Source organism: Indicator indicator, chromosome 3 (assembly GCF_027791375.1).
Source record: "Indicator indicator isolate 239-I01 chromosome 3, UM_Iind_1.1, whole genome shotgun sequence".
In the NCBI taxonomy this organism is placed as follows: Eukaryota; Metazoa; Chordata; class Aves; order Piciformes; family Indicatoridae; genus Indicator; species Indicator indicator.
Window position 1 is genome coordinate 16,661,262 of NC_072012.1, and position 27,522 is coordinate 16,688,783.

Consider the following 27,522-nt stretch of genomic DNA (forward strand, 5'->3'; position numbering starts at 1 on the left):
GGGGGGACACTGCGGCGCGCTCCTAAGCGGAGCCGTCTCAAGCAACACTTTTGACTGCAGGCACACGCGTTTAAACCGCGCTCCGTGGGCGCTATATGGCAGCAGAGCAAAACCCCTCGCACCACAGCATACTGCAGGCTGCCGCCCTCGTCCACCCGCGAGGGAGCAATACCGGCCTCATGCTCTGCCCAGAGGGCCCAAGACAAACACACTCGGCCCGCCTGGGTTAGGCGGAGCCGTGACGGGATGCCGCTCCCCACACGGAACGAACCACCTCAGCCCAGCGTTGCGTCTGTCGCTTTAACCGCCCTCCGTGGGTGGTGGCCGGGCGCAGTGCGCATGAGTTCGGGGTTGGCTGCTCCGCGAAGCTGGTGGCTGGCTGGAGATACTTTTTCGGCCACCTGCCTGCTATCCTCCTTCATCCACGCTCTTTCCCGCTTCTCATCTTACCTTCCGCCGCTCTTTCCCGGAGAGGTGCGGACTGCTCCCCGCAGCCGGTGAGTGGAGGCTCCGGTTAAGGACTTGGTTTTCTCAGAAGGCTTCTCTCGCCTAGTGCAGTGCTTCGGCTGAGGGGATCTTCGCTTCTCTCCTTGGCTCTGAGGTGCTTTAACTTGGGGGATCTCTGCTGGCTGTGAGGAGTTCTGGCTGAGGGGTTCTTCGCTTCTCCCCGCCTTTGCTCGTGTCCTCGTCTCCCGGCAGAGGGGACTGGCGGTGAAGGGAACCGCTGGCGTGAGGCGATGAGCTCCCGCCGTTCCACCTGGTTCAGTCTTTCTCAGCGGCCCCTTCGGGCCCTTTCGCGTGTTTGTCAGCTCTTGGTAGGAATGGTTCAATATTGGTCTTATTACTCACTAGTAGATTTTTTATTTTATTTTTCCCCTCCTGTCAGTTGCCGCGGTTCCCAGCGCAGCAGGCGGGACACCCTGTATCCGTGCGGGTTCTCACCTCGCTGTTCCCTCGGGCTGGGACGTGCCCGCCCGCAGCCTTGTCACTGGGAAAGAGGACACGGGCACAGCCCCGGAGAGCTGCTTTGGGTTTTCTTTAGTTTTGTATACTGAGGAGGAGAGGAGAAAAACTGTGATCTGACTGCTTCCCTGCTCTATTTGAGGCCGTTTCCCAGTATTGAGCTGTGTTAAGGACTATTTTGTTCCCTTCCTTGATTTTCTTGTTCTTCACCATCATATACTGTGTAAAAACAATTTGCCTATGCTAACTGGCAACTTAGAGAGTTAAGGAAAGGCTTTCCACTCATGAATTGTTAAACTTTTTATATGTATGGTGTTACTGACAAAGGGTGGTGGGAAAGATTTTGCCTTATTTCTCCTGTTTTCTGACTGACTGCAATTTAATGTTATAATTGGAGTGGGGAAAAAAAGTTGGCTTAAAGAGTAGCAGGTTGTAGTTCAAAATGTCTTTTTTCCCTCTTTGCCCCCTGACAGGTGTGTTTTCCATCTGGAGATAGTAGGACTGAAAAGACTGGTGTGTTTTAAGATTGTCATCTTAGGTAGTTCAGGCCAGGCTTAGTATGTGTAAGAGAAACCACAGTTTCAAAAACACTCTTGGGATCTTCACTAATCCAGGATCTCAAGGGCATGTTTCCGGAATAGTTTTTGTTTTACTGTGGGCACAGAGAGGAGGCAGCTAGAAGTGGAGTTCTGTTGTGTGTGGTCCTGTGCACTGGTGTAGTAAGAGATGATGGAATTGTCTGCGATAACAAGTATGCAGATGAAATTTGGAGGAGCTTGTCTGTTTTTATTAAAAAAATGCAAGGATTTTAAACTATAACAATGATCAGAAACGTAAGTAGCAATTATTTCCTTTCTCTTTCCTTTTATGAAGGGCACAGGAGGAAAGATTTCTTTCCAAATCCAAAACCATAATTCTCAGTTTTAAAAGCTTTTACAATTTCTGGCTTAGGCTAATAAAAAGATATGATTTTGAGATTCTTCTACAGGCATTTGATTAATGCAGCATTGCAGATGGACTTTTGCAGGTACTACTGTAAAGAATGATTGTGATTTTTCTCCTTCCTTTGCGGTAATTAATGCTGTAAAAGGGGAGAGCTGGTATTTAAACTGTAAAAGAAAAAAAAAAGTCACTCACTTGGGTCTCCAAAAAATGAAGATACTCATTATTTCTTGGAAATGGTATAGATTTTTCCAGCTGTGCCTTTCATTTCAAGGACTTATTTGGGGTTTTTACAATAGAGAGTGGATGAGTAAAATGGAGTTTTGACTAGAAGTACAAGTAATGCCTGACATTGGAAAGGAACAGGGAAATTCTCTATTGCATCTCTTTATTTTGTCAGTAGTAACTCTTCTCCTGTTGGCCATAGCTGCTTTTTTTCTAAACATCTCAGAGAAATATTAACCAAGAATGTTGGCAGAGGGGCTTGCTGGTTGGATATAGTAACTGGAACAACTTAACTCTGGAGCATTTGACAGGTTCCCGTCTGACTGACTTTCTGAAATACTGGAGCATGAAAATATGAATGTGGCTTTCAAAGCTAGCCAGCCAGGCTGTGTCAAATAGTGTTACCATGTCTTCCCTCCCTCCCTTTTTTTTTTTTTTTTTTAATTTTTAAATTAAAAAATAAAAGCAAGTAATCTTAATTTCCAGTGTTAACTCACTGCTTTAAAAATCCTTTTCAATTAGGTGTGTATTGATTATCCCTGTACCAAGGAATGTTCAGGGCAAGATTTTAGTGCTCCGTCTTGCCTGTTTTGTTTTCAACTCTGTTTGCCTTGGGCTGCCAGACCTTTGTGTACTTACATAGGAATGAAATGTACATTTTATTAGCTACTTTTAAAAGTAAACACTCTGCTTTGAGTTTCAGATGTCTTCTGTCTTTCTCTCTATACCAGCACAGCAGTTATAAAAAGGAGTGTAGGAAAGCAACCTAAGATTCATCTGTGAGACTGACAGAGAGCTATTTTGCTGTCTTAAATACTTTGTGAAACAGGATTTGGTTCACCTTTGCTATGACTGTAGCAGTTAGTTACATAATGAAACTCTAAACCCCAGCGATGCTACACCTAAAACAAGACAGAAGTTGACTAATTACAGAGGAGTCACTGCCTGAAGTTGTTTATGTACATTTCATGTTTCTAAAGCGTTTGCTGTCAGCACCACTCTGATCTTAGCAGAGGAGATTTTAAAAGAGTAAATGATTTGGACACTTGTTGAAATTTCTGTAAGGACATTTGGAGTCAGAGGAGACCTCAGCCATCACCTGGATGTGTCAAAACTAGATTAGACAGCTTTGGTTATCATATGTAGTGTTCCCACTGACCAGATACTGGTCATGAAGTCTCAACTTCATTTGAGTACCAGTGAAAGCCTTATCATTATTCTTGGGTAAGATGTTAATATAAAGAAGGGTAACTACTTGTCATTGGCTGTAGTTTTATTTATAGTTGGGCCAGGGAGGGATTCTGTTGCTGTCAGTGCTTGGGAAATGTGAGCGCTTCAAGAGATCTGTCTCTGGTGGTTTAATCCATGGTGTTGTATATGAACCTTTGCCACTGGCCTTCACTTTAGGCAACAGGATTCAGCTGAAGCTGTTGTTGTAGTGAACTAGGAACGGAGTTTACTTAAGGGACAAGGCAAAGATATGTGAAAATGTGCTTCAGTTTTTTCCAGAAAAATTCTGTCCTGAGAGTGGACCAATGTGCAAAGCGTCATGAAATTCTGCATGAGTATTCCACAAAGAGAAGGATCATTTTTCAAACATTGTGGGGAGGATGATGAGGTAACAATGATCTTGGTGGGCCTTTGCAAAATTTCCTTGTCATGAGTGGGCTTGGTTGTCTTCAGCAGGTAACAAAGTTTCTAGAGTCTCAAAACTTAAAAGGCTGTTCCTGAAAATCCAGAAAGACCACTTGGGAATGAAGCACAGTATTGAACCCTCTATTTCTTGTACCTTGAGGCTTGGATTAATGTGGTCAAAGGTGTGACCTTGAGCATTGTTTGTGAGCAATGCATGATTTAGAGAATTCAGTGTAGTAATTCGATTATTACTGAGGTGATGAAAATGTTGGTTTGTGATTGTTTCCTCTCTTTTCAAGTGGTTGCTGCATTTAATTTGAGATCCAATTCACCAAACCATTCAAACGTGATGAAATATCCTAGTGAAGTCAGCTGGATTTAAGTTCTACTGAATTGGTGCTGTGCCTATCTACTTCTTTTAGAATGTATGTACACAGGATTCATTATTTCACTGTTGGCAGCTCCTGCAAATTCTAGTGCAAGTTGTATGAATGACGTTCAGTGTATTTCTTGAGGGCCCAGCTTCCAGATTTAGAGGACTGAGAGAATCTTTGTTGTTAAACTAACAGATTTTGTAGCTCTCCAGCCTGTAGAGGAAAGTGTGGATTGTCACGAATTCCTCACAGACACCAGAAAGTTTAAGACAAAATTATCTTGAATTCTAGGAGTCTTGCATGGTTGGTAGTGCTCTGGTTGTAGCTGAATGTCTGTCCTGGAGAGTACCCCAAGTTCCCACTTCACTGAACGTTCTTCAGACTTACTTGTCACTGATTCTGAAAATCTCCATCAGAATTTATATCCAATTAAGTGTCTATAAGAATGATGTTGGCTTGGCTGTTGTTTAGAGGACCATAGTGCCTATGGGGGTGGAGTGTATTTTTCTTTTTTTCGTAATGGTCAGCATTCCTTTGTGCCTGTATTATGGTGACAGTCCCTCTCTAAACAAGGGCAGGAATATTTCCTGGTTACTGGATGTTAAATAGCCATAACCATTTTAGACAGACAGGATTTTTCATGCACAGATAATGTGAATGTGCATCCCAGTAAAATACATTAGCATGTTATAAGCATCTGCACTTAAGGGGCAAAAAAAGTCAGAATTTAGCCATGTTGGCTGATTTGTTTACCTTGGCTACTAAACATCATGTTGATGATTGTTACTTCAGGGTTTTTTTGACTCTTCCTATAAGAACAGCTTACAAATTTACTGTGGGTGGGGTTTTTTTTGTGGTTTTTGTTTGTTTGTTTTTGTTTTGTTTTTTTTAATGCTCAGAGCAATGTCTCTTCAACCACCCTCTGTACTCCTAGAGTTAGTTAACTTGCCTGTGAGGTTTGTTCTTTCTAAGGCAGTACTGTCACTTAGCCCATTCCTCTACCAGAAAGCTTAAATCTTGCTGTGTATCACAAGAGAAGGAAGTGGGTTGCCTCTAAAGCTCAAGTATTTATATTTCATATACTGAAGTAGGTAAGAAGAATTCAGTTGCTGATACCTCTGCACATAAGGAGAAAGTATCTCCATCATATTGGATCAGTTAGTTTTGAGGAGTCTGTAGCAGCAGTGGCTCAGTGAAGACATCTCATATGCCAGTTGGTTTTGTTCAGCTGCAATCTTGTACAGCAAGTTCAGAGGTATGTTGCAGGGGCACTTGAAACAAGCAAAAATTCATCAGGCTATTAAGCACAAATACCTGACCTTTGGAAGCCCTGTGGTCTCCTGACCACAGCGTGAAGAATCCGAATCAATTTCTACTCTCTGCTTGCCTTGTTCTGTGTGCTCTTCCCTCAGCATCTGCTGCTGTTGGAGGCTAGTAGAGATGCTGGTCTCTAGTCTGCCCCTGTACCGTAATTTTTATAAAACCTGTCTCACAGTAACACTTTGAATGACCTCAGAGTACTTTCAGATGTTTTTCCAGATGCTTAACTCACCAAACTCAAGCAGGGTTGTGGAGTGCAAGACTGCTGATGGTGTGCAGTGAGCTGAATGTGTGAATTGGTACATCTGCATGAAGCTGACAGATGAATCAGACCTTAAATCTCACTGGCCAGTTCTTCTGTTTCAGTTGTATCACTGAGAAATGGCTGTTTAAGAGCAAGTAAAGTGTGTGCTGCTCAGAGTACAGTTCAGGCTTATAAGTGTAGCTTAAGAAATGATTCATGCAAAGAGTGTTCTAGAAAATTTCTACAGCAAAGGAAGGGAGAAACTGATATAGTGCCCTTTTAAAAATGTATGATGACTTCCTAAAATTGTTGACTGTGCCTTAAATACATGGTGCAGTAGATGGTGTGATGCTGTCTGTCTGCTGTCTTTCAGCTCCTGGTTTATGTGAAGGCTGACTTTTAGCCTCTAAATGTCTTCCATTTTTGTGGGATTGATCTTTTTGCCTATTAAGCTAGCCTTCAAATAGGATTGTTTTATGAACAATTATTTCTCAGTCTCCTGCTTCTACAGAAGCAGTTCTTGCAAATTGAACTTCAGTGAAGAAGTAACCTGAGTCAGCAGAGCTATAAAGATACTCATTTTAAAAGGACAGACCACACCTTATCTTTGATGGCAACTTAATGCAGTCTCTGTAAATTATGTGCCTCTGTCAAAGCAAAATTAAATCTCTGGAGGTAAAATTGAATGTTAACTTCAGAATATTTCAGTTTCCTCCTCCTCCTCTCTGATAAACATGCTTGATATGTGAATTGTATGACTTTAAATGTCTCGTGAAGACTAGCTCTGGTGTAACAGACAATCATTTCAGCTAGCACAATCCCAGCTGCCCTAAGATGCCTTTTTGGTTTAATATTTGGGATCTTCTCTCCAAGTAGTGATGTTCCTGTCATACTTCTGAACTTTTGTATTTTTTTTAGTTAATCCCTGATGGTACAGGCACACATCTCTTAAACCAACCAAAAAAACTCCAAACAAACCCAAACCAGTCACTACAGAGCATTGAATAGACTAAGCAAGAAATCCTTCTGTGCGCAACTTTCATATTTAATGCATTTGTGAAGGTCAGGAGGAACAGCTGCCTGTTGTCCTGCTGTTCTTGCTCTTCAAGTCTTTCACTGAATAGAGGGGACATTAAAAGGGTGAAGGGACTTCTGTGTTAGCTGTTGTTAGGAGGCAAATTTGTCTGCAAATCATGCTGCATGTATTGCATCAGTGCTGGGCAACCTCAGGTCAGCTGTACCTGCTCTGGGCACTAGGAAAATATGTAGGCATTTCTCCCTTAAGCATAAAAAGCAGAGCAGAGAGGAGAAGTAACTTATGGGTTATGATCTTATTGATGTGTAGCCTTGAAGTGTTAAAGATGATGTGAAAGATTGAAGGGAAAAGATCTTTGCCCCATGCCCTTTCTGCAGGCTCACAGCTCCTGAGCTTTTCTGAAATGAGTAAAACCTCCAAAGAAGCCAGGGCTGGCAACACAAAAGCAGAACTGGTGCCACAATGCTTGCTACTTGATCTTGTGTGGGTGGCTCTCTTAACCAGTGCAGTCACTGCCTTTATTCATTGTTAAGGAGCTTTGTGAAATATCTGAGCTTGAGCTCCAAAATGAGTAACAGGCACTTGCTGGAAGCAGTGTTAGTTACTTAGTACACACAGCTTTAGCATTTACTGCTACTGAATTTGAATATTCTTGCTGTTCTGGATGCACTGTGAAGCCCAGACCTGGATGTCCTAAAGTTTTGCTCTTGAAGAAAGCAGAACCATACTCTTAAATACTTTCTTCTGAGTTTTGGACGATTGATTGGTTTCTTGGTGACTTGGATTAATATCTTCATTTTGTTAGTCTTTAAATGTGGATCTAGGATATCTCTTGTAATCTGGAACTATGATCTCTCATGGTGTAGCCTATAAAATGTTTATACACAGTTTTGAGTACAATTCCAGAAATCTAGTAATTGCTTATAATACATTACTGAGGAACTGAACAAACATGACATGTCCAGTTTATAGTGGGGGACACCTGAATAAAAATGGGTGCTGCAGCTTGAAAGTGCTGATGAGAAATACCCACTTTATGCTGGATGTCAGTATGAGTATCCACCTCTTGCTGGTCCCTCTTTTGGAAAATACTCTCTCCCATTGGAACATCACCTTGAAAGCTGTGGGATAAAACCTGAAGTCAGTGGGAGTCTTCTTTGAGTTTCAGAGTTATCAAGGCTTTCTTTATAGGCTTGCCTTCTAAAACTTGTGTGGGGTTTTGTATGTAGCATTTCAGAGAGGAATGAAGATTTTAATTGATAATGTTGCTTTCTGAAAGTGACATGTATTTTCTTGTGTGGGACTGTTCAGTGTCAGGATTTGTTGTAGATGGAGCTGCTGTTGCAGAGCATGTTCTAGACTTGGGCTGCTCTTTTCTAGCTAGGCTTTCTGCAGCATGGCTTTTTGTTTTGAGCCTGGGTGTATAGCAGCTGCTGCAGTGCTTTCATGTGTTCCTGTCTTATTCTGAAATCCAGGACCAAGAGCATGTTTCTACCTCTGTGGCATCACTTAAAGACCATTATCCTTAGAATGCACTGTATCTATTTGTAGCTAATGTTATTAATAGAAGAAAGGAAGAATCTTATTTTTATGTAAAAGCAAGGCTAAATCTTAATCGTTAGACCTAATGCTCATAAGAGAGGCTATCAGCTGCTTTTATTGTGGCATCCAGAGCTCTGTTTATGTGGATTGTGCTTCTAAGACTTGCTGGAGTGCAGCCTAGCTACATTGTATGGGAGCCTTCCTGCAACATATGTTGGTGCTACAGCATAGATGAGGGAGCGTTCCTACATACCTCTGGTAATGTCATAGCCCTCTCCTGGGAGGAAATGATCAGCAGAATGGAATTGTTGCTCAGTATTGGCAGATTTTATCTTGCTGCTATGAAATACTAATCAGCTTACCAGGAGGCTCTGGTTTCTCAGCCTGCAGCCAACAGGGCTAGGGAGGAAGGAGAGTAATCCAATTGAATTGGAAATGCAGACTTGATTTTGCTTCTGATGTCACCTCTCAAACCATAATAATGGGAGAAGCACTTGGGAAGCAAGACCATCTCATGTCATCTTTACAGTGACAGGGTAATGGTATCCAGTTCACAGCTGGTTGCCTATAATGTGGTACCTCAGAACCAAATGTTTTGAGGAATTTGTCACTGCTGTTTCCTGGTCACAGGCAGCATGGGTGATAAGATTAACTGTTGAAGAACAAGGCAATTTCTTGTTTGAAAGTATGTTTTAACATATGGATGTGAGAAATGAGTTGGGTTCTACTTTTTAGCCACCCTGTCTTTGTGTTGTTAATGCCCAAGGATGACTTTTGTCTTTGTGGCAGTTTGAGAATGAAGGAAGAAATTCTGCCAGTGTTTTGGGAGATGATGACAGTTTGGAGAGGTGTTACAGAACTGAGCACTAGGACAGCTTAAACTGGGGGCTTTTGCTTCATTAGGGCTGGTGCATGTGTCTGTTCCAGTCAGCTTCTTCCAAATGTACAAGCACTGTTTCTTCATGGCTGAGTGAAATAAAAGCTCTGTGAAGTTTGAAATGCAAGTCTGCCGTGTAACATGATGGTGCAAAATGGCACTAAGTTCTGTTCATGGATCTTTTACCAGAAGTAGCTGGCATGGAGCTGCTTCAGTTACACGAGTTAACTGCAGCAGTGTTAGGAAATGAACTGGATTCTGTTTCCCTCATAGAATCCTTGCCGAAAAGCTAATAAAAAGATGAAGCTATCTGAACTAGGTCAGATGGTGTCTCCACTGATTAGGGTTTTATTGCTGTTAGTGATGTGTCATAATGGAAAACCCAAACTGAATCTGTAGGACGGGTATCTGTGGAGGGTCCATCCTATAACTCTAGACATCTGCTTTGGAGGCACACAAGTTAGGGACCTTGAAAATCTGGATCTTTAAAGTCACCTTTTAGAATAAGAATTTTTTTTTTTTTAATAAAGATCCCCATAGATGGTAGACATGTTCTGGACCATGAAGATATGCCCTTTATTAACTCAGTGGGGTAACTTTTTATTGTTTGTTTTCCACTCCTTTTTGAGCATTAAAAAAAAAAATTAAATGCAACCCATTGTTCTGTTTTCAGAAATGACTGAAGCCAGCAGCCCTAGGAGCCTATACGTAATATGCTGATGGCATTCTGCGCCTCATCAGGACTGATAAGCCAAAAGAGTGTGATGCCTAGAAATTTCCTCTCAGATTCTCCTGAAATGGCATCTGAAATCTCTCCAAAGCACACATGTGGGAGCATGGAAATGGGTGGCAGTGTGGCGAATCATGGCAGCCAAGCTAAGTGCAGACATCTTGCCTTGGTAAGTGTTTTGTTTCACTTAAGCATAAGGCTCATTAATTATGTTTCTGTTTTGGTTGTTTTGTTTTGTTTTCCATTTCTAGTCTTAAATGGTTGCTTGTAGTCTTGATTGTTAACAAATGATGACAAGGGATCTCTATAATCAAAGATTTGTGTGAGGGTATCTTGTGTTTTCATTGCTCTCTGGAGCTGACCCAATCTCCTAATGGTTGAGGAGGGGAACAAACTCTATCACCAGCTTTTCCCACCACCCCTGCTTCCAATCAGGGTTTCTCCCTGGAGGTGTTCAAGGCCAGGTTGGGCAATGCCTTGAACAACCTGGCCAAGTGGATGGTCTGTATATCTATGCAAAGAATGATTTGGGTGGATTTAGACTGGCTGTTAGGAAAAAGTTTTTTACAGTGAGGGTGGTGAGATGCTGGAACAGGTTGCCCAGGAAGGTCATGGATGCCCCCTCCCTGGATGTATTCAAGGCCAGGTTGGACAGGGCTTTGAGCAAGCTGGTCTAGTGGAAGGTGTCCTTGTCCATGACAGGGGGGTTGGAACTAGATGATTGTCAAGGTCCCATACAACCCAAACCATTCTATGAAACTGTAAACTGAAAGGCCAGAAATAGCTCCTTTGCTTTGATACAAGAGCTTGTTATTCTGGCCTGATTATCTCAAAGCCTGGAGAGTGCTGCTCTCTGCCCATTCCTCCAAGAGAACAGCAGTGAGGAGCACACATCGCACTGGGCTGCTTGGTGCAACCACCTGTGTGGTGCACAGTTTGCTGCCCCTCTCTGCCCTTGCTTTCTTAAGTAGCTTGTAAAAGAACTCAAGGCTAACGTTGGCTCTGTACACTGTTTCTTGCTTAAGCTCTTTGTTGACACTTCTGAGTGAAGGTCTCAGTTTATTCCACCTTCATATAATTAGGTGAGTAACAAATACGTCACCACAAACAAAGCTGTCTTCACATGAGTGAATGAGAGTGTGGCCATTTAAATAGTATGCGAGTAATTGAGGGAGTAGGATGTGCTCCTGCATTTTTCTAATTAGCATGAATCAGGCAATCCACTCAGCAGTACTGCTTGTACTGTGATAGGCTGAGCCTAGAAAGCAGGTAGGGGGCCTCGTGTAGTATTTTTATCACCACAACCATTTGAAAAGCATCCATTTTCAATTGAGGAAAGAGCACTCCAGTAAACATGCTTTCCCTAAATGGGAATCCAAATCTCTGTCTTGCCTTAAGTGTGGAGTTAGGCTTTCTGTGTATTTCCCTCTGCCTTCCCTGCTACCTTCCTTTTAGTGAAGTAGTTTTCTGTGAAAGAGTAAGTAGCAAAAATAAGTTGACAAGTTGATACCTCCATTTATCCATGTCCTTCAAGAATGCTCAGTGTTATTGTGCTACTTCATGAGATTTTGGCAACTGAAGGTACTTCTAAAGATGTTCCTTCTTTGTTTCTAATGGAAACATAACTCTGTTAATATTATGCTGTATCCTTCAGCTTGTGTTACTACTTAAAACACAAAACAAGTATTACTAAACTTAGTCCTTTAACTGTTTCTGATCTGCCCTAGAAAATAGTTGTAAAGGGCCTGAGTGGGGGAGGTTGGGAGCATAGCCAAGTATGCTGCTTGGGTATTTTGAGTATGGTGTTTACTATATGAAAACTGATTTGATCTTGGAGAATTACAATGGGAGTTGCACTTTTAAAATTCTTTAATACTTAAATTAATGCAGAAATACAAGTTAATTTTATGCATTACTCTGACTCTGTTTTTCCAGGTTATCAAACTAGTTGCCAATCATGTTTCCATGGGCTTTATTCTTAGTTACAGTAGCAGGCATGAGACTTGTTGTTAAACAAAAAAAATCAGTGTTGAAGGCAGCTGTATATAAATCTGTATGTTTGTATAGTCGCCTCCTGAGTCTGTCAGAAAGCAACATAGATTCCTTTAGCCTAACTCGATTTTCACCATGTGATACCCCAGATGATGATTAGTCAGCTAGAATTGGAGTCCCTTCCTACTATGTAATGAAGTAATTTATAGATGGAACAAAAGCTGGCTGCAGGTTTAGGCAATTTCCATCAGACCTGTGCATCAGCAAAAGTTCCCAAAGCCTTTAGTCTGTCTTGTTTGAATTCGTGCATGAAGAAAGCAAAGCATTTGCTAACGAATTTCATTTTAGTGCCACTGATTCCTTTCCATAAATGTTCTTCCAGCAGTATAGTAGCAGGCATGTCCAGTAAAGCTGACAAATAGTATGCATGGAATAACAGAATGGGGAATAGAAACTCTTCAGTGAAGGCATAATTTCAGTTTCTGAGTTTGAGAAGGGGTCTGTGTTGAACTGAACGGTAAGGAAATTCTGCCAATTGTCATTGAGTAAAGAGTAGTCAAGTCTTAAGTGCTGCTCAGATCTTTGCTTTTTGTGAACTGAAGTAAGAACAGAATTGTTCTGCTGGCTGATACCTTTTGTCTGTTGAGCACTGAAACAAGCTTTAGAAATCCTCAAGATAAAGAGCAGTATTCTTCAAATATATTTATATATTTTTCCCTATATCCTTGTGCAATCATGTACTAAAAAGCATGAATTTTATAGTCCACTAAGCATAGTAGGGTGTTAGTAAGAGGAAAAGCTAGTTACTGGAATATGCTTGTAGAGACCTTAACATTTGCTTCAGTGGTATTTGTTATAAAAGTTGGGAAAATGCAGAAGCTTTGGCCTAAAGGAGGAGAAGATACACAGCTTTGTCTAGACAAGCAATTTTTCTAGTACACCAATTCTGAGAAAGGAAGGGGCAGACTTTCAGGCATACTGAACCTTCATAGCCCTGAAATGGAAGCAACTGCAGACCCATGTCCCTCTTTATTTATCACTTTTCTGGGTCTCATCTCCTAGAGGCACAACAGGAAGGGTCCAGGTTGAGTTTAATTTTTTCTTTAAGGGCCTTGCAAAGGAAAGAAGAGCATTAGTGCTTTTTGTGACAGGCCTGTACTGCTGTAGGTTTCTTCTTTCTTGATTACAAAAAAGAGGCTCTTAAGCTTCTTGGTGTCAAACTATATTAGTCACTAAATACAACCTTTGTGTTGCATCTGTGGAATTCAAACAAAACCAGGGATGTGATAATAGAGGCAAACACTTGGACTGGCTGTCGTCTACGCTGACTGCTTGGAGCTGCTTTGGTTGACTGGTGGCTGTTCTTGCATACTATGGGTCTGTGCTGGCATTACTTGCTGTGGAACTGCTTGTCCATTTAGGGGATGACTAGGAGGTGGACATGAATTACAGTGTATCAAAAAGGTCTTAAAATTCTGTGTGCAGTTCTCACAAGTCAGCTCTTGTCAGTTCGGTTTAATTTTGCCAGATTTCTTTGCCATTTCTTACCTACATAACAATGCTTTTAGTTATCTTAGATAATTGCAGTCCTTAAAGCCAAAATGTTTTTTTAAATGGCAAGCAAAGTGCTGATGTCCCGTCTTGATTGCAGTAGAATTTTCTGTGTAAATGATAGATGTTCAGGTCTGAATTTATGCTGCCAGATTTATCACAGTATCCAATGACAAATACAAGAGCTTGTGTTTAGATGGGAGGAGTGTTTCCCTTGATATTTCAACAACTTTTATAGCCATTAAAGCTCTTGTATATGAGGCCATGAATATGCACATATTCTTGCTTCTCCTTAACGAAGATGCTAGCCATACATATGCCTGGCAAAAGCATGAGTCAAATGTCCCTTCTCCATACATGGAAACGCTGTCTGAGGTGGGAGGGTAAACAAAACCACTTTGTCCTGCTTGGCATTTCTGACTTCCCAAAACCCTTTCTTGAATGTCACTCTCTGATACATGGTGTAAGAATAAGCCTCCAGCGAAATATGGTTGCAGCAATTTAAGGACTGTTAATTTGGAGCTGAAACCAAGTCTTAGCTTTTTTGAAGCCGTTTGTCTTGATCCATTGGCTGAATAGGCACAGACCCACTTCTTAAAGCCAATTCTTTTTTAGAGCTTCACTCTGGTAATTGCAGTGTGTATCTGTTCTCAGTCATGAGTAACTGCTTTAGTTTCTAGGTGTGAATAACATGCTAGGACAAATGGTATCATGCCAGAAGGTGCTGCCTGTGTCTCGTGAGCTGTGCTACTTGGATCTGCGCTAGTATTAAGCTGTGTCAGTGCCGTGGATCAGTCGATGTGACTTCAGTACTATACCTTCTGTATCCAAACATATCTTACCAAGCATTAGGTTTGAGGGACAGTGACTTCTTGTTATTCTCAAAGGATCATGCTGTAGGTTATTTTTATATTTATTTTATGTTATCCTTTGGTTCAGACAGGTCTTCAGTTAATGCTGTACTACTCTTTCTGGGGCAACAGTGACCTCTAGAATTTGGCCAAGTGACTATTTCTTTCGGTCACTAATCGAGTGGCTTATATCAGCAGATGGTCACAATTCTGAAAAGATGGGTTGCTTATTCTGTTTATTTCTTGAAACAAGCTTCCTCTGTGGCTCTGACAAGACTTGTTCTCCATCACTGAAGATGGTTTGTCCCTACCAGCCACTTTGTGTAGTACAGGTGACATTTTGAACATTGCTTATCTAGACAAGAAGAGCGAGTATCTTGTGAGTAGTCTGACCTGGCTCAGTATCTCGTTTCCTGCACTCAGCCATTTAACTCAGGGCTCACCTGGTTATTTTGCAGTTATGATGTCTCTTGGAGTCTGAAAATTAGTTGCTATGACCTTTATCCTTTTTTGCAACAGTATAGATAATTAAAATGCAAGAGACCTGGTTTCTAAGTGCACCGCATTGCTGTGCCTTTGCCTCAACCCCTCTGAAAAGGTCCTAGAATTCCAGTGTGGTTCAGGAGTTACTGGGAAAGGACAGGATATGTCTCTGTTAGCCAACTGCAACTTTTCTTTTGCTCACAATTTGAGAGTGCAGTCTTGCAATGCTGAGCTGTGCTTCGGATACATTTTAGGGAAAGTCCTGAGAAACTCTTTTCATAAAATTAATGTGATTTTCCCACTGGATACTGATAATCTTAAGGCTTTACTGTACTACAAAGTCTTTAACCATGTACAAGTACTTTATCAAATAACAACACACACAAAAATTGGAAGAATTCTTATGACTGTTTGATACTTTCTATGGATACAGCTGTCTTTGTGCAGGTAGAAGCTACGGAATCACAGAAACATTCAGGTTGGAAAAGACCCTCAGGATCACCAAGTCCAACCAATAATCCTATTCTGGAAGGTTCGCCCCTAAACCATATCTCCAAGCACCACATCCAAACAACCTTTAAACACATCCAGGGCTGGCAATTCAACCACCTTAGCCATTCCTTACAGGATGTAGAGAGAATTTGCTTCATCTACTTTAAATTATATTAGTAAAACTTGGAAACAGTATGCCTTGAGAAAATAATGAGTCATTGTTCCTACCAGCAGGGCAAGAAGTAAGAAGGGTAGAGGGGTGGGAGGAGCACCTGCTTAGAACCATGAGTGTAGAACTATGGTAAAGAGCCTGACTCTTAGCAAGGAATGACCTTGCTGTAAAATGAGCTCACTAGAGGATACAGATACATTGCATTGGGTTGGAAGGGACCCTCAAAGGTCATTTTGTCCAACCTCCTTGCAGTGAGCAGGGACACCTCCAAGTAGATCAGGCTGCCCAAGTCTGATCTTGAATATCCTGGGGGATGTGGCCTCAAGCACAACCCAGGGCTACCTGTTCCAGTATTTTACCACTTTCATTGTAAAGAACTTCTTCCCTATGTCTACCCTAAATCTGCCCTGCTCCCATTTAAAACCATTGCCCCTTATCCTATAAGACCTTCTAAACAGTCTTTCCCCAGTCTTCCTGTAGGTCCCCTTCAGATACTGAAATGTAGCTATAAGGTTCCCCAGGAGCTTTCTCTTTTCCAGGCTGAACAGCTCCAATTCTTTCAGCTTGTCCTTGTAGGAGAGGTGCTCCTCTGGACCTGCTCCAGCAGGTCCATGTCTGTCTTGTTGTGGCTCCAGAGCTGATCCTGAAGGCCACTTGCTCTCCATGCATAAATGGCATCATTCTGCCTCAAAGCAGGATCTGGTTGATGAATATTATTGTAGCAGTGGGCAGCTGTGCTCTTTAACCCTGATAGGCAGCATTCTTGGACTTCCAAACCAGTTTCTTTGTGCTCCACTACTTTTTAAGCAGTGCTTGGGTTAGAGTTTCTGTAACATGAAAGCAAATTTCCACTTGTCTTGCCTTTAGTGCACATTGAGAGGGTTTGTTGTAATGATGTGGGTGGTCAACAATTATACATCAAAACACATTCAGGGCTGTGTCTGCCTACCACCCATTCATTCTCCCCTGCTTTTAAAACTTACTGGGCTCCAGCCTTCCTGTGCAGCTAAATTCTTAGCACTCCTTGCTTTGTTCTGGACCGTCTCCAGCTTGGCTGCATCCTTTCCAGAGTTCAGTGACTGAATCTGAACTCTGTGTTCCAAATGAGGATGTGCTGTTATTTCATCACCCTGGTTGATATATCCCAGAATGACATTTGCTTAAACTTTTTCCTTTTTATGGCATTCAAACTGACCTGCAACTCCTCCTGTCTTGTATTGCCATTTTTCATCACTTTATATTCGTGTTCTTCAACTGAATTTCATTGTAGGGACTACCAGCACACTTCCATGACTCTGAAGGTCTCATTCTGTTCTACATACTTCTTGTAGCAACTTTTCCAGCATATGGGGATTAACAAATACAAAGTTAATTGTCTGCTATTGTTGAAGTATCAGAAGTTTAGAGGTGTAGGGATATATCTGTTCACAACTTGTCTTGTTTCATGATTTATGAAACATCTTGCTGCTTTTCAAACAACAATCTTTCCCCTGCCTCCCAGTTACATGGGCACCTGGGAGTAATTTCATCTAGGTATAAGTTTCCTTTGTCTATGAGCGTATTTGGTAGTGGTGCATTTCAAAAAGCCTTCAAATCTTGTGCTTATACCTGTTGCCCAGGTTGGTAACCTTCTTGTAGGAAATGAGATTGTGAAATGACTTGATCTTGTAAAAACAGAGTTAATGGCTTTTGCCTGAAACATCTGCCAGTTTTACTGTGCTCTAAACCAGAAATTAGAAGCTGGTCTGCCTAACTTCGATAACCAGATAAATGTCTTCAGAGTCTGTGTAATTCTTGCGTTGCATTAGCTTGGCCCCCTTTTTAAACAAACAAAACACCACACAAGCAAACAAAAAAGAAACAACACCCTCCCCCCCTGCCCCCGACCCACAACAGAACAGTAGGTCAGAAGTAATTTAATCAGTTTATGACTTCAGGTCATCCAGCCTATTTTTTAAATACTTTTAGATCATTTGTATCCTCACTTATGAGCTATTGATGATATGATATGATATGCTTTGCTAGCTATCATGAAGCCGGCAGGTACAGTTATATTAATAGACTGAAGAAAACAACATTCAATATCATAGTAGTCTTCACCAAATGAACTGGTATTATCAAAATCATCAGATATTGGGTTGTAAAGGAAGCATTTTTTGACACAGCACCTAATTAATCTATGGAACTCATTGCCACAGAATGCTGTGCATGCCAGCCATTTAAACAGGCTTAAACAATAATATGAATTCATGCTAGAACAGCTCATTAAGGGCTATTAAGTACACAGATGTGGATGCAACTGGGAAGTCTTTAAGCCATGTATTGCTGGAAACAGAGTATGTAGGGGAGTAAGATCTGAATCCATTCAATATACAGCAATACCCTTCTCCCCGACCTCACTGCCCTGTCCTGTGCATTATATCTAGCTGAACGCAGACTGCTGAGCTAAATGGACTTTTTGATCTGATCCTGTATGGCAGTTCCTGCTCTTAGCTGTAATTCACTTGCTCCCAACTTGGGTAACACAGCAATATGATCCATTCTGTTTCCCTTTTATGTAAATATAATCAGAGTTACTTGCCGCTTTCTTCCATGCTGAAGATTTTGTATTTGTTCTGATACTATTCCTGCATATAGGGCTTTCTTTCCACCCACCCCTTTCTTTTTACAAGTAGAGCTGCCTGCCTTCTTGTTAACAGGCTATGGCCTAAGTGGTGCTACATCAGTCTTTTTCTACTACTAGAATAGTTTGTTCCATTCATGATTTTTGTTTGAGAAGTGTCCAGTTACTTTTCTCCCTTGGGACTGTACCTGTTAAATCTTGGACACTGTCAAGTGATTGATAAGTCAGTTGAGTCTAGTGTTCTCCTGATGCTTTGCTAATTGAAGTTTGGTTCTCTAGCAGTTATCAGAAAAATGATTTGATTTTTATTTATTTTTAACTGCTGCAGATGTCTGGGGATTTCCCCTGCTGTTTTGTTTCTGTCAAAGCTTTGCTGGCCTTAGAATTGTAGGTCTGCATATGATGGTAAGGATTTATTCAGATGCATGTGAAAAATTTTGGTCTGTCGATACCAAGTCACTATTTTGGACAGGTAGGAAAGAGATCTTTTCTATGAAGCAGCCTCTTTTCTTGTTTCTTTTTCTCCTCTTCAATACCAAACACCGCCATAACACTCCTTCCTGTTTGGCATAAGCAGGAGATGTTTGGCTGCAGAGGGAACTAAAATATTAATGCCAGCTGAGCATACTCAGCTATTTCAGCTGTTTGCATCCCAAATTTCTCCTGTCCAAGCAGTCGTTTTAATCTACAACTAGGACACAAGTCTCAAATTTAGTTTGTCTTTTAACAGTAGCTTTAAAGTCAGCAGTATTGGGTATATGTGAGATTTAGGCATATTTGTATAATAGGAGTAGGGAGTTGATGGAAAGTATGAGGGGAATAACACGAGTAACTAAAAAGAATCTGCTTTGACTGCTAAAACCCCAGATTGTTCAAGGGGGCAGCAGGCCAGGATAACTAGCCCAGAAAGAATATGAACTGTTCCAGTACTTGGAATATGTGGGGTATAAACTAATTGGAAATACACTTGGTAACCTTAGTTAAAACTGATATCAGTTAATCACAACAAAATTCCTTCCATCGTTCTGAAAGCTCTACTAGGAGTAATAAGCATTTTATAATACACCACTGTTCTCAGAGTGGTGGTAAAGCAAGTCACTGCGTGCTTTACTTCTCAACTCCTTTAACTCCTTTGGTTTGACCAAGTTGAGTAGGTTTATTTTCACTGTGCTTGTCTAAAATGGGATTATTTCCTTGTCTCACAAACTGAAACATGCCTTGCCCTGAGGGAGTTTCTAGCCAGGCTGGATGCCTTGTCTCTCAGTATGGTGACCTGCCATAATGCTGCCTAATCTCTAGTGCTGCTGTCCTTTTCCTTTTCCCTCCTCCCCCTTTCCCTGAGGAAATATGACATCGGTCATCTTGAAGAAAAACTGTATGAGGAAAGAGCTCTGAGTGCTAACTGAGATGAGGTTGGCCTTTCAAATTGAGGTTAGTCATTTTAGATCCTTCTAATGGGAGACTGCTCACTTCAGCAAGTTCTATCAGGGATGGTAAGTCAGGCAGAGTTCTGCTGACCCATCCTCTTCCAGATCTTACCTGGCATGGAAAAGCACTGTCTTGCAGCACAGAAACAGATGGAAGGGCTTCTGAAAGTCTGCTTCAATTCGCATGCTGTTTCACTGAGTTCTTGATCAAATGAGTTAAGCCATGTTGTTCTTTTGAATGACCAAAATATGGTGCAGTCATTTCTGTACTGCACTGCAGTCTGGATCTGCTGCCACTATGAGTTTTTTGCACATTCATTTTTCTTTTTTTTTTCTTTGCCTGCGGAAGTCTGGCTCTTGCAATGAGCTCACCCACAACAAAAGCTTCTTGGAGTCCTGCTCAGCTCCAGCTAGAGCCTACCTAACAACAGCTCCTTTCCTGTCATTCTCTCGCCTACTAGACATAGCAGCCATATGAGTATTTGGGTGGGGAAGGAAGGAGATTGCAACATCCATTAAGAAAAAAAAAAGGCTTGTCTGTCTCTCACTGTTCAAGTGCAGCTGTAAAACTTTCCTTGCAAGGCCTTTGAAAACTGAGCTCTACCATGTGGAGGTGCAGAATACGTCAGCTTTAGAAATTAGTCCTTTAAATAGGCAATTGCAAATGGCAGACAAATTTAAGATTTTTGTAGCAGTTTTGCTGCAAACTGGAATGTGCTATTTATTCAGTAGGACATTGTGGAGGGTAAGAGCAAGTTACAGGTACTCCCACCTATACATATCTTCCAGACATCAAGCCACATTCCTCTTGATGACAATAAATCTGACTCTAGAAAAGTAGTTGTAGTATAAGCACCTTATGGAAACCAACTTTGTTTCCTTGCAAGATTTCAGTCTTCTAACAGCAGACTAAGACTGCTGTGTTCACATGAATGCAGCCACAGACAGGCAAATCCATTCTAAAGTGTCAGAGAGGCAGTCTTCTGTATTTCATTTATTTACAGGGAAAATGTTCTACAGGCCACTCAGGAGAAGGCAGCTAAGAGCCCTAAAGTGTTTGTCTCACCTGTAGAGTTTTGAGTGCGTAGACTAGGTGCCACTTGGTATAATGCAGCACCTCACAGTTCTTTATAGGTATTACTTTTCTACAGAAGTACATTGTTCATATTTTTAATGCTAGGGACAGGGATAAAAGGGTTTGTGCAAGGAGCCGAGGTAACAGGTAGAGCTGCACTCAGTTTTTCCTATTCTGATGTAAGATGATCTGAACAGGCATGGTGAGTTTGAAGCAAGTTGTGCCGCCCTAGCAAGAACATGTCTGCCTCTTGGATATTTGCACTGCATACCTTTATTTATTTACCTAAATTCCCCCAATCCACCACTGAGAAGTAGCCTTGTTACCTTACCTGTATGCATAATCTAATGTCCTTGAAGTGAAAAGTAGAGATGAGAAAGGAAACTGTCTTGTGTTGCTTTGCTGGTGTCTTCCTGTTAAGTGAGTGATGGCAAAGATTGCTGTATATACCTGGTGGGGTAGCAATTCAATCCAGAAAAGGGAAAACCTCACTTACTTTGCAACAATACTTAGTAGCATTTCAGAATTTGCACAGCTCTCCTGAGAAATGTCTTTCCTGTATCTATTATCTTAATGTAGTGCCTTTCTTAATCATTCTTTATCATCTCCAAGGTTCTGGAAAAGTGTTTTCCAGGGTGTAGGGAAGAGTCTGCATGTTGCTGTCCAGCTTCTCATAGAGATAGTGCTTTAATCAAGCTAATCAAGAGCAGTGACTCAGAGAAAATCAAGACTGGATAATTCAAGTGATAAATAATCACTTCTGTGGTCTACAGGATTGCTGCCTGCTGAAGAGAATAGCCCAAGGCACTTTACTGCTAGAGAGCACATCTTCATGTTTATTCTAATTTTTTCCTTTCTGTAACTAAAAGGTAAAATCTTCAGAAACTCTCTCCCTCATTATTACTATTTCGTGATCTTCCAAGTAACTCTGGAGAACTCATATTGTAGTGCTTTGCTTCTAGAAGCCAAGACCCTCTTTGGTCTAGAGTGAAAAGGGAATCAACTGATTTGCTGGGCTGCCCTGAGTGCACCCTTTCTCTCCCATGCTGCTCACCAAGCCTTGTCCCTTGAACCTGACACAGCAACTGAAACAGTTTGCTCCAGTTTGGAGCCTGAAAAAAGTATCTTAACACCTGTGAAGGCACAGGTAGGGGGTTGGTCTTTTTGTTGTTGTTGTTGAAGTCTGCTTCTATGATCTTTAGAAAGTTATTCTGCTGAACTCGAAGGGTCTGCTGAAGTTGGGTACTTTAAAGGATGAAATAGCAGTTGCTGCTGCTCAGTCAAAATGAATGCCCTGTAGTGGTAAGGAGGAGATGCTTCATGCTTCTGATGTGACTGCTGCCTGTTTCATCCTGCTGCTTTCTGCCTTCAAAAAGGGGTGCTGTGTTTGCTGTCAGTGGTTTTACCTGTACTCATCTGTAGGGTGTTAATCTTCCTGGCTTTTTTTTTTTTTTTCCGATAGGATGATGAGAGTCTGAAATACTTAACTCATGAAGAGCAGGATGTTCTCATGTTCTTTGAGGAAACCATAGATGCCTTAGAAGATGAGTTGGATGAGCCAATCCAACGTGACAGTGGTATTCACTGTCAGTCTCCAAGGTCAACAGAAGAAAATGTGTCGAGTCATTCAGAGACCGAAGATATCATTGACTTAGTACAGTCAACACCAGAGAGCAGTGACCATGAAGGCCCTCCTAGCAGAGACACAGAGACAGGTACTATTATTTCCTCAAAGTGTGGTGTGGTTTTGGTTTATTGCCCCTTTTTTTTTTTTTTTTTTTTTTTTCCCCCTTGACCCATCCCTGGCACATACCACTTCTCATTAGAAACAGCTAAAGAAATTCTGTACTTTCCTTACTGCCTCAAGATGACTGTTGCACATCAGGAGCTCTAAGGACTGTGATTTTAATTTGACTTGAGATCTCTGAAATTCTTGCTGTTACTGTAACCTTTTTTTTCATGGAGGTCATGCCTATGACTAAGCTGTTGGGCTGCTGTCTTAGTCTCCTACCTGATGACTGACTTGTAACAGCTCTGCAGAGTCATCACAGCAGGGCAGGCTCGTGTTCATCAATGTCTTCATTGTGGGTTTCCCTAAGACCTCTTAAAGAGTTTCTCTGAATTTTTAAGATGGCAGATTGTGTCACTCTGTGGGACAAAAAGGCACGCCAAGGTAACGTGTGGTGTGTTGTTCTCTTTCCCCTGTAGAGTTTGCACTCTCTGGTTTTGGAGAAGGATTTTATCAGCGAGTGCCCACAGGGGGTGTAATGTCTCCTCTCCAATGCTTTTTAGTAAAGTGTTGTCAATCCTATAGAAGCATAGAATGATCATAGCTGGAAAAAAAACCCCAAAGGTCATCTAGTCTGACCTCCCCGCAGCAGGGACATCCTCAGGCTGCCCATGGCCTCATCGAGCCTTACCTTGAATACCTCCAGGGAAGGGGCCTCAACCACCTCCCTGGGCAACCTGTTCCAGTGTTCCACCACCCTCACAGTAAAGAACTTCTTCCTAATATCCAATCTAAATCTGCCCTTCTCTAGTTTGAAGCTATTGCCCCTCATCCTGTCACTCCAGGCCTTTGTAAACAGTCTCTCCCCATCCTTCCTGTAGGTGCCCTTCAGGTACTGGAAGGCTGCTATTAGATCTCCCCGGAGGCTCCTCTTCTCCAGGCTGAACAACCCCAGCTCCCTCAGCCTGTCCTTGTAGCAGAGGTGGTCCAACCCCCTGATCATTTTTGTGGCCCTCCTCTGGACTCTCTCCATCAGCTCCATGTCCTTCCTATATTGAGGGCTTCAGACCTGCACACAATACTCCATGTGAGGTCTCACCAGAGCAAAGTGGTAGAATCACCTCTCTAGATCTGCTGGTAACAGATGTTTTGATGCAGCCCAAGATGTGATTGGCCTTCTGGGCTGCAAGTGCACACTGCCTGATTATGTCCAGCTTCTCATCCATCATCACCCCCAAGGCCTCTTCCAAAGGCCTGCTTTCTAACACCTCATCCCTAGTCTGTATTGATAGCGAGGATTATTGATAGTGAGGATAATCTAGTGAGCTGAACTGTAGCATCATCTACAAGATGCTGCTGCAAGCAGTTCAGTTGTAGTTTCTGAGTTGGAAAGTTCATAGGGGAGTACTGATGCTTGCTACTCCTAGGTGAAAGCAAGCCTTGTATTCTGCTCTGTGTGAAGACTGACATTATTGCTGCTTTGTCTTTTAAGTGTTGGATGCTACCTGGAGAACTGAGAGCCCGAAGCCAGCTGTACCTGCTGACCTTCCCCCACATCCCCCTGTACCACCACCACCGATGTCTGAGACACTTCCTCTTCCTCCTCCACCCCCTCCTCCAGTGCAGCATCCAAAATTGCTTCGTTCTATCCCTACCCCACTTATCATGGCCCAGAAGATGTCTGAGCAGCAGACAGAGAACAAGGTACGCTTCCCCAGTGTCCTTAAGGAAGGGAATTTGGACAGGAAGAAAACCCCAATAGCCAACGGTGATTATTTGGCAGCTCCAAAGCACCCCCCTGCACCAGCACCCAAACTGCACCGGTTTCCCAGCAACATCAACATAACAAATGTCAGTGGCAAGGAGTTCAATGAGACAATTTCAAGAGCAGCAGTTAACGTCCAGGAGCGGAGAGCTCAAGTGCTGGCCAACATCAATGGAGGAGCTTTTCTGGCAGCAGAACTGGAAGAGAAGCTGCAGAAAAATGATTTCTTGTCACGTAACAGAAGTTCTTCCTTAAGGGATCTGTCCTCTGAGCAAACACGTTATGAGGCCCTGACAAAACTTGGCCTAGTGAAGGGAAAGGCAGCTCAGGACCAAGTGGACCATGCCTCAAGCACTCAGCAGCTTGATGTGCAGCCTAAACAGGCAGACACTGTTCCCAATGGATATCAAAACATCCATGAGGTTTTAAAAAGTGAGCCCAGCCCTTTCCTTCCTATGGGAAAAACGGTAACAATCAAACCAGAGGTAGCTCTTGCTGCTAACAAGGTCAGCAGTGCACAGCAGAACACAGAAAAAAGTTCTAATGATTATAAGCAACCTAGTCTAAACCTGGATATCAGGAGAAGATCAGGTTCACTGCCTAGACCTTCAGGATTTCGATCCCAAGGCATAACAGTAAAGTTTTCTGGCCGTGGCTCAACAGAAGAAGCGAGGAGAGAGGCACTTCGAAAGCTGGGACTACTGAAAGAGACGGCATAATTCAGATGGGAATGTTGTGGCAGTGGGGGGAGGGCCATGGCATGGCTTCCTGTTTGAGTAGGCCCAACAGGATTGGGATCAAACAGATTGGAAGAAGAAAGGGGGAAGTTCTGCTTCAGGAAAGTTAAGGAGGTACTAGACAGTGTGGAATGACCACTTGTGTTTGTCCCAGAAGGACTTGTCACCACATACGGTCATGTACAGCAGTGGGTTTCAGCAACCCTTTCTACAGAGATATTCATCTGTTGCTCTTTGTGACTAAGAGGAATTTTATTTAAGTAATGCTGGACTACAGCAGACAGCATCATGTTAATGAAGTGTACAGTGCAGTATTGTTGCACATAGCAAACCCAGTGGTGCACCTTCCTTTTGCTCTTTCTGAAGCCAAAAATGGAAGCTCTGTGGAGCTCTGTTTGTCTTGCCCCAGATGATATCAAAACTGAAATTTCTGACAAGTGTGGCACACTTTCCTGACTTTGTATTAGCTGGTTTGGCTTTGTGGTGGAGTCTTCTGCTTCCTTGGTCTGTGCCCGCTTGACTTCAGACTGTAGAGAGGGTGGTTTCTGTTTTGACCTTCTTGACAGAGCAGCCCAAGATTTGAGGGCATGTCTGCATCACTCTGCTGCTTCACTTGAAGTGTTGCCTTTCTTCCTTGCCACCTGCTTCTTGGTCATGCTCTAACTACCTATATGTCCAGTGAAAGGCACCAGATAAGCCTCAAGGACATGCACCCTGCACCAGTTTTCACACTGACAGCCAAAGAGTCTCCTGACAATCTGTGACCCCAACTGTTCTGTACCAGTGAGGATCTTAGAGCAGAGAAGCCATAGGAACAAGTGAACTTTGTACCAAGAACCTTATGTCAGAAGTCTTTTGTCTTGGGGTTCCTGTGAAGAAACTGTTACTTTTTGAACAGTAGCTGTACTATGCTGAGTAGTTGCAAGTTCTGTTACTTCTGAAAACAGTCATTTGGTTTTCATGTAGTTTGATAGCCCTAACAAACCTCTGTTCACAGCCTTATTTGATTCTGCCCTGCCAATGCCTAACAGAAGTTACAGCCAAAATTATTGCAGGCTAAGTAGAGTTACAGGAGAGATTGGTATTTAAGAGCACATCACTCATGAGTGGTCCAAGCTGGAGTTACTTTGCCTTTGTTCAGTAGACATGTTTTTAAAGATGGTCCCAAAAAACATGTCTGTGTAATTTTGGGGGGGTTGTCTGGTTTTGTTTTTTTAACATGACAAAGCTGCTTTTCCCCATTAAACCTACTTTCCTCCTTTGTATACCTGAAAGAATACCAAGAATAGCCATTTTAAAATCAAATGCCAAGCTCCATACCCTCTATGTTTCTTGTTATTCCTGCATGCTTAAGAGTTCTCAGTATTTTATTTTCTAAAGGGAAAAGCTCACTTATCCTCTGTACTTTCTAAATCCTCAAGCAACCCCCTATTTTTTTCCCAAGTACCTGAGTAATAAACCTTGGAGAAGAGGAGGGGAGTGGTTATAATAGAAACTGACACACCCTTCAGCCAGGAGCTCTGACATAACTGTGATAAACAAGTTTGTAGTTCTTGAGATAGTGTTTCAAACTTGCTGAGCTGAACTAGTAAATGAAGCTGTTGTGAAGGAAAAATCTTTTGTGCCATTTTCAACCTGCCTCATAAGTTAAAGGTGTTTTATTTTAAATTATCTGCTTGCAGCTTCAATTTTTAATTGTGTTGTTATGGTATCTGGCTGGTTCTGTTATGTAGTTATTCTTTTCAGCCTTTTCAGTAGGTAAGTGATCATGTTCCTCATTGTGACAGGCATACTATACATAAGCAATCAGTAATTAAAATATGTGGCCATTCCTCTGTCTGGCAAAGCACTTGGGCATGCATAATCAAACGTGAGAAGTGCTGCTGAAACAAAAGAGGCTGCTTGTGTGCTACAAGTAAAGCACAGACTTATTTTGCTGGCCTTTGAGTCTGTAGTCCTAAATCAGTAGGACAAGCGCATAAAATACATGCAAACACCTGCTTCACTGCAGCCTGGAGTGGAGTCCTACAGTGGGTGATGCATCATAATTTATTAACATAACCTACTATAATTTTAAATGTTTCATGGCCTTTGTCCTTTTAAATCCTGTTTAAACAAATTCTTCATTATAAATGTGAAGCACATACAAAGCCATCTTCACATGTAATCATTTCTTGCCAGGTTTTCTCTGAGTTGTTTACAGCTCAGCATCCATGGTAAGCAAATAGGGGGGGGGGGGGAAGCAACCCTGACACTGTTTCATTAAAATTCAGTACTATTCAATAACTCTGTAACATAGCCCTATTAAAAAAAAAATTAGATGTTTATTGTCTAAAGTTGCAGTATGCTTAATTAGCTGGATCATGTTCTTCTTTGTGCACGGCTGCATCCTCAATCAGTGGGAAGTGAGAGTTAGATCTTCAGCAGGTAAACCTAAGTCCTCCCTTGGCAGAAATTGAACAAGGTATTCATTGTGACCCTTCATTATAGCAAATACCCTACTAGTAAATTCTTCTGTGCCTAAAAATGTAGTAAGTAAAGCCATGTACTAAATGAAGTTAATTAAGAGTCTAGCTGCTAATAACCTGTGTATAAGTTTAGCTGTATTTTTGTGTATCTTGTGTGTATATGTTGCTGTGATTTTACTTTTTTCCCTTTGTGTTAGAGATAACTGTCTTGCACAAATCTGAGAAATTGGTTATTAAACTGGGATAAAAACCAATAAAATGATGGCTGA

General features: G+C 41.9%; 1 protein-coding gene across 1 annotated transcript; it reads left to right on the forward strand.

Annotated features, from left to right (window-relative positions):
• Nucleotides 1-345: 345 nt before the first annotated feature.
• Nucleotides 346-27,522, forward strand: PROSER2 (proline and serine rich 2). The gene is made up of 4 exons (XM_054399415.1): nt 346-497; nt 9,832-10,057; nt 22,017-22,269; nt 23,776-27,522. The coding sequence occupies exons 2-4, from the start codon at nt 9,872-9,874 to the stop codon at nt 24,765-24,767; spliced, it is 1,431 nt and encodes a 476-aa protein (XP_054255390.1). The 5' UTR covers nt 346-497; nt 9,832-9,871; the 3' UTR covers nt 24,768-27,522.

Coding starts and splice junctions, on each gene's coding strand:
- PROSER2 (XM_054399415.1), top strand. CDS start 9,872: ATGCTGATGGCATTCTGCGCCTCATCAGGACTGATAAGCCAAAAGAGT. Junction 10,058..22,016: donor AGTGCAGACATCTTGCCTTG/GTAAGTGTTTTG, acceptor TTTTTCCGATAG/GATGATGAGAGTCTGAAATA. Junction 22,270..23,775: donor TAGCAGAGACACAGAGACAG/GTACTATTATTT, acceptor TTGTCTTTTAAG/TGTTGGATGCTACCTGGAGA.